The sequence below is a fragment of the Sesamum indicum genome, linkage group LG9 (genome assembly GCF_000512975.1).
Source record: "Sesamum indicum cultivar Zhongzhi No. 13 linkage group LG9, S_indicum_v1.0, whole genome shotgun sequence".
Classification (NCBI taxonomy): domain Eukaryota; kingdom Viridiplantae; phylum Streptophyta; class Magnoliopsida; order Lamiales; family Pedaliaceae; genus Sesamum; species Sesamum indicum.
In genome coordinates this window covers 8129322-8136385 of record NC_026153.1, presented here as the reverse complement: position 1 = coordinate 8136385, position 7064 = coordinate 8129322, and the positions used below count along the sequence as shown (strand labels likewise).

The window sequence follows — 7064 nt, the reverse complement described above, 5'->3', positions numbered from 1 at the left end:
TAGTTAGTGGTAAAGAAACACTCTAAGACCTATGTTATTTATAATTCTTAAAATGCTTTTTCTTATTTTTTGTGTTTGTATTCTGGTTTAAGGTGGCTGTGAAGAGAATAGCAAGTGGGAAGTGGGGATCATGTGCTGGACAAGCATGCATAGGAATCGATTATGTGCTCGTGCAGCAAAAGTTTGCTTCACTTCTGGTATTTAGCTAATCCTCCATCCAATATTTGGGGCATTTTCCTGAGCAAACCTAATTAAAGTCCATCTTTTATGGTGTCTTTCAGGTTGAATCACTGAAGAGTTGTATCAAAAGATTTTACGGCGAAAACATGGAAAAATTGCAGAATATTTGTAGAATTGTGAACAACCAACACTTTGATAGGATATGCAAATTTCTTGAGGAACCTGGTGTGGCGGCTTCCATTGTTTATGGTGGCTCAATCAACAGAGAAAAATTGTTAGTTCTCGGCTTCCTGCTTCCTCTACTTCTGCTTTATAAACGCAAAGAAGCACCTGAAAATTATTGCACATTTACAGGATGATCGAGCCGACAATTTTACTGGATCCTCCACTAGATTCTCAGATTATGACTGAAGAAATATTTGGGCCATTGCTCCCCATCATCACAGTAAAATCAATACATTCCTAACAACTGTAGTGCAATGTTTTACACACTGCTGAAACTATTTCCTCTCCAATAACAAAGATTTTTCATTGCAGCTTGATAACATTGAAGAAAGCATTGACTTCATCAATGCTAGACCAAAGCCTCTCACCATTTATGGATTTACCAAAAATGGGAAACTAAAGGAACAAATTTTGCAAGAAACATCATCTGGGAGTGTGGTATTTAATGATTCCCTGATCCAGGTAGGCCTCCTTTCCTTGTTGTTGGTATGGCATGTCTTAAATTCCTAGGCCCGAAGTCGATAGACCCTTTTTCTGAAACAGAGCGGAGGTAAGAAAAAACGTTTGATCCATTACACCCTATGCTAATTAAATTTATAAGCTATAGGTTAACTTTTGTGAGCCATTGTGCACTACTTTTGTACCTTGTCCTGATATAGTGAAATACTCTCCTCTTCACCAGTGGACATAGTCCGATTTTTGTGAACTACATAAATCTTGTGTCCTGTTCTTTTTGATGCCCTCAAGGTGAGACTGAGCATCTTGATGACATTACCTGTACTGCAGTTTATATGTGATGGGCTGCCTTTTGGAGGTGTCGGTCCTAGTGGTTTCGGGAGGTACCATGGCAAGTACTCCTTTGACACATTCAGCCACGAGAAACCAGTTATGCACAGAACTTTCTTTTTGGAACTCGAGCCGAGACATCCTCCATGGAATGAGTTTAAGATGGACTTCATTAGATTGGCTTACAAATTTGACTATGTCGGGCTATTGCTTCTTTTGTTGGGTTTAAGGAGAATGTTCACACCAAACCGATCACGTTAGTCGGTCAGTTGTTCTGTAAGAACTTGGCCTAGCAATGAAACAAGAATGTCAAGATCATATCCAGAGGTGAATGTAAGAGTATCTGAGTAGTGTTATGTACTAATAAATGAGGAGATGAAAGGATACTGTAAAGCATTTTAAAGCAACTTGATGTTGCTATAATGCTGTTATTTATGATTTAAGTGGCTTAAAGTTTCAGTTTGCGGCTTGTTCAGATTGATGAGGATATGTTTCACCTTTTTGGTTGAAGAGGGTTGGCTCTAGTTCTCTACAACTCAATTTGCAGCAACACATATCACATGGTGCTGGATGGATTTATACTTTTTCTTTTTAATTATTTCGTTAGATGTTTGAGGTTCTATAGAAACAATAATATAAAGTGTTATTGAATTTTATAAAAAATGGGTTTATGAAATTCAAAAATTATATGTTAGGAGTTTATAAGTTTTTCTAAAAGAAATATTGAGTTTTAAATTTAATTTTAAGATATTATGAGTTAGTTTCTGCGTAAATATTGATTCACATTTTAATTCTAAGACTTATAAAAATAGTATCTTAATTTATTCAAATAGTTCAAAAAAATTATTTTTAAAATAAGATTTGACATTTTATAAATTTTAGGGTTAATTACATTTAGAGACCCTCTAAAAGTATGAAATTACACTTTTTCCTAAAAAGTTTTGAAATTTTACTTACACCTCCTCCGAAAATTTTATTTATACATGAGCCTCTTCCGTTAGGGTATAGATAGAAAATATAACATCAACAAAAGAAATTACGTAGACTTTTAGTTTTGTCCTTCATTTAACGTTCCCATATGTATATATATACTTATAAAGGAATAAATATAATATATAAATATATAGAGTGATGTTAATTTTATTATTTTTTTTCTTTTAAGTATAAAATTATAACATGAAAATGTTAAATGAGTGGGTCAAATTAAAAATTTATGTAATTTTTTTGCTAATTCAGTATTTTTCGTCCAAACCATAACGAAAGAGCGTAAGGTATAAATGATAAAATTTTGAAATGGGTGTAAGTGTAATTTTAAAACTTTATTGGGAAAAAGGTTCATCTTATATTTTTAAAGGAAGTTTAAATATAATTTTTCCCTAAATTTTATTAACATCTTATTTGTACGAGTTTAAAATGTTTTAAGTAAGTTCATGACTCTCGGTTCTTGACATATAAATGGGTCATAATTTGTGTATGTTATGTAACAACGGAGTGTTTGCAAAAAAAAATTATTTTTAGGAAAGTGATTTTTTGTAAAAAAAAGTTGAAAGTTCTAGCAAAATTAAATGTGGGTAATGTTTGTAAAGAAAGGAAAAAATAGATAAAAGTTAACTTTAATAGTATTTAGAAAAAAATCACTTTTAAAATAAACTTAATTATTAAAGACTATTTGGTCTTCTTATCATAAAAGATACAATTTTTTAATATATTTGCACTCGTTGTTTGTTAAATAAAACTATTTTTTCATAAAAATAATAAATTTTATTTTGATTAGTATCATTTAGATTAATTTTTTAAAAATATCAACAAAAAAAATGAATGTTTAATTTAATAATGCTAACATCAAGTAATATAACTATTGATTCATACACGACAATTAAACTTATATGATATCTAATGTGAGCAAAAAGTGCTCGTTATGGAATTTTTTGGACTTCAAAAGTTTGGGCCGAATCTTTAGCAAACATGATAAAGGGAACCTACAAAGAGTATGTCAGTACTCCGATGATCAAATTAATAATTGATGATAAAATGATAAATTCCAAAAAGAATAAACTAGCAATGAATACTTATAAAATAGACGAATGAATTTGCTAAGAACAATGCTTTAGAGTTGATAGATGTACTTCTATTAAGATCACATTACCCTAAACTGGAGGGAAAGATTAAGCCCCGTTTGGTTGTGTTTTTATTTTCATTTTCAGTTTCCAACATTTAGAAATGGGTAGAAATGCTTTATTGGTTTTTGTGCGAAAATTGAGAATATATTTGGATTAGTTGTTTCCAAATGTAGGTATATAGGTGTGAGAATGTTGAATATAGGTATATGTATTTTTGATGTGACAGATGACCAAATTGATTGAATATGTGAAATTATAAAATAATCAAAGTGAGTCTTGCCATTTGAAATAATTTTAATTGATTTGAAACAAGAAAAGACATGCTGACAAGATAAGACAAGTATGACAAACCCATGTGACCTATAATTTCAAAAATTTGAAAATTAAAATAAGAATGTATTCTCAATGAAAATGGCTTGACCAAACAAAATCCCAACTACCCAAATAGTGAAAAGTGAAAAAAATCTCATTGAAAACACAACCAAATAGGCTTTTAGATTTTATAGTTTAAGCCCCAAGTGGATTAGGAGGCAGGATCTCGGGGGACTCAGTTTCAACGGTTGCTGAGGGTAAGTTTTCACAAAATCAGGGAGATTGGCAGAGATCACCAAGGAATGCTGACTGTGATGGGATAAGATTCCTGAGGGATAATACCTCGAGATTCTAAAGGGTTGTTAGGAATGTGAGCAACATCCAATGATTTGTCCTTATCATAGTCTACGTGGGTGCTTATTCACTCTCAGACCAAATGGTCTCTTACCATTAGGAGGAATGGCCAAATTGATTCCCAGTAGGACCAAGTGTCTCAGGCTAATGAGCATCGATCACGGCCCATCCATCAAATCATGGGGGGCTATTCCCTTTTGGGCCTTATGCACCTCTAGGCCCTCATACCAAATTTCTGCATGGATTGGGTCTTCAAATGGGTTAGGCCAAAGCTTGGACTGAATGCATTCTTTGTGTAACTTTCAATCGCCCCTATTTTGTGGCGGAGGGTGCTGAGTTACTCCTTAGATTAGCGAGCCTCTAAGTTATCCACCTTTCATCTTTCACAAGGGGAGTCCAAACTCGTTATGAACTTCCATTGAAAGCTACCTATAGAGTTTATGAGTATCAAAGAGACCCCATTTACCCCATTTTCTTGATAATATTCAGTTTTTCATATAATTGCATGCGATCTTTACGATGGTCTATTTTCTATATGATTTTTCGACTGATTTTACAGATTTGATCATGTGTTTCTTGATGAGCAGTCAATGGCCCCAGGAGTGGACACTTTAGCCCAGAGCATTGGGCTACCCGTTGAGGCTTCATTGTTCAATTTCCACTTGGATGTCATTTCATTGACAAGTTGGAGGTTGTCTGCAAGTGGTTGACGTTGCTATGTACCTAGGCATGCTAGTTCTATGCGGTTGTGGGATTGCTTCTTGCATAAAGGATAAGCTAGCAAACGGTCTTTCCGGAGATATAAGATGATGATTATGTGACTCGGTCCTTGCTTGATATGATTTTCAAAGACGTGTCTTTATTATTGCCATTTAATAAAATGTGTTTAACTAATTTGATAAAGTTTTTATAATGACTATTTTCTTCCACGTGCACTCATCCATGGCCTCACTAAACTTTTGTTTACGTATTTCGAATTTTCTTCTCCAAATACAGGTGATAACATGGACAAGTCAAGATCTAGCTGACCTAGAAAAGAGATGAAGGTTATTCCAAAAGAAGGCTGAATGATTAGCACTCATAGTTGTTCTGGTTATCGAGTTGAAATTTTGATGAGTATATTGTTATTATTGTTTTGCTTAGGTCGTGTCCAAGAGAATAGGGCCTAAAGTCAAGGTCTTACTTTTGGAGCTGTATAGTTTTTATATCTAGGATTTTTTCTGGGACGACTCCCTCCACCCTAGTATTTGGGCTTTTCATGCTATGTGGGTATCTTCTCCCATAAGTCCTCTAACAATCATGCGAATTAACCCTTTCCGCTGGTAATTGGGGTCCTTAGAGCGCCTGGGGATTGCGCCCATCCTTTCCTTTAGTATATTCGTGTTTTTGGTAGAGACGCGTACCCTGAGTCTTTTCTCAATACACACACTCCTATAGGTTTCCATTTTAAATGAGTCGCTCTATCTCATTCTTTAAATGCCGACATTCCTCTCTAGTATACTCAAAATCATTGTGGAAGCGATAATATTTGTCGGACTTGGGTTGGGTAGGTCCTTTTTTAGCCATTTGGGGTTATGTAAACAATTCTTTGCCTTCAACTGCACAACAACTGCATAAATAGAGGCATTCAAGAGTGTGTACATGGGCTATCCTCTTTAGAGTGACAGTTTCTTATCTTGAAACTCCAATTTTGGCTTTTCAGAAGACCTTTTCTTATTGGAATGTTTCTTCTTTTGCCCCATTCTTTACTCTTGTAGTCTTGCGTATCCTCTATATTGATATACTTGGCTCTCAGGCCAAGAGGCTGAAAACCTCGGGGTTGGCTTCCCTGCCAGGAACTTAAAGAAATCTCCATCCAGCAACAATTAGGAGAAGGCGTTGGCCTTGGCCTCTTGGGTAGCTGAAGGTACCTCTAGGGTAGCTATGCTGAAGAGGTGGAGGTAATATCTTAGGGATGCCCCATCCTTTTGGAGGACTTTAAAGAGCCTGAACTCCGTCTTTTGATATTTTTTGTTGCTAGCAAATTGATGTATAAACAAGGACCAAAATTTCTAAAAGTTCCCAATTGCCCCTGCAAGTAGTTGGTTGAACCATTGCAAGGCTACCCTGGCGAAAGTAGTAACGAATACTCGACACATGATTCCATCTGCGTAATGGTGTAAGAGAGTCGTGTTTTTGAATCGAGATAGGTGCTCCTAGGGATTCGTATACCATCATACTCCGCAATAGTTGGAGTCCGAGAATCTAGGGAAAGCTAATCCATCATAACCCCCTCAATGAAGGGGACGCCAAGTAGCTCCTCCATCGGGACTCCCATTACCTGGTTTCGTACATCTTGAAGTCGCTTCTACAAGCATTTCAGGCGGGTTATCCACTAAGGGGGAACCTTCTCTAGTGGGGCTGGCCCTACTTCCTAATGGGAGCCAACGGCCTTTGAGCACGGGGCACCTCTTGCTCACTTTGTGCCTCCACAGTTGCAGGAGCCACCACAGGCACTTGAGTTATAGCCATCAACTACGCTTGTACTATTGAAGCGATCATCTACTGTATAGTCTCCAATAGCCCTAGAGATAACTTTTTTGAAGAGGTGACAGACGAGGTGCTGTTACGCATGGAATCAGCTAGGGGCTTGATGAGTACCTGGAAGATCCCGCTTCCATGGGTCCACTTGGGGCCAAGGGGGTCCCCTCCCACCACCTAAAGAGTTTGAGCATTACCGGCTACCTCCACAACCTTTCACTTGTTCAAATTGTTGTTTGGGGTTTCCATTGATTATTCCGCCTTAGTTCGGTGTTCCCATGGCCAACGTTACTTGATGCGAGAAAAAAGTGTTCGTTAAGAAAATTATTGGACTTCAAATCTTTGGGTCAAATCTTTAGCAAACTTGATAAAGGGACCTATAAATAATGTTAGCACTTCGATGACTAATCAATAGTTGATGATAATAAAATAAATTACAAAGGGAATAAACTCAACATATGCTTAGGAAATAACAGAATGATTTTGCTTAGAAGAATGCTTGGACATGAGTTCATAGGTGTGTTTGTTTTAAGGTCACATTACCCTAAACAGGGGGGGGGGGGGGGG

The 7064-nt window shown here is 36.3% G+C and overlaps 1 protein-coding gene across 1 annotated transcript in view; it reads left to right on the top strand.

Annotated features, from left to right (window-relative positions):
- The window catches only part of LOC105171095 (aldehyde dehydrogenase family 3 member F1), a 4725-nt gene extending 3072 nt beyond the window's left edge, over nt 1–1653 (top strand). The window contains exons 7-11 of the mRNA XM_011092112.2: nt 93–197; nt 282–454; nt 535–625; nt 718–867; nt 1192–1653. Coding sequence (XP_011090414.1) covers nt 93–197; nt 282–454; nt 535–625; nt 718–867; nt 1192–1452 — 780 coding nt within the window. The 3' untranslated portion in view covers nt 1453–1653. The remainder of the gene's footprint in view (nt 1–92; nt 198–281; nt 455–534; nt 626–717; nt 868–1191) is intronic.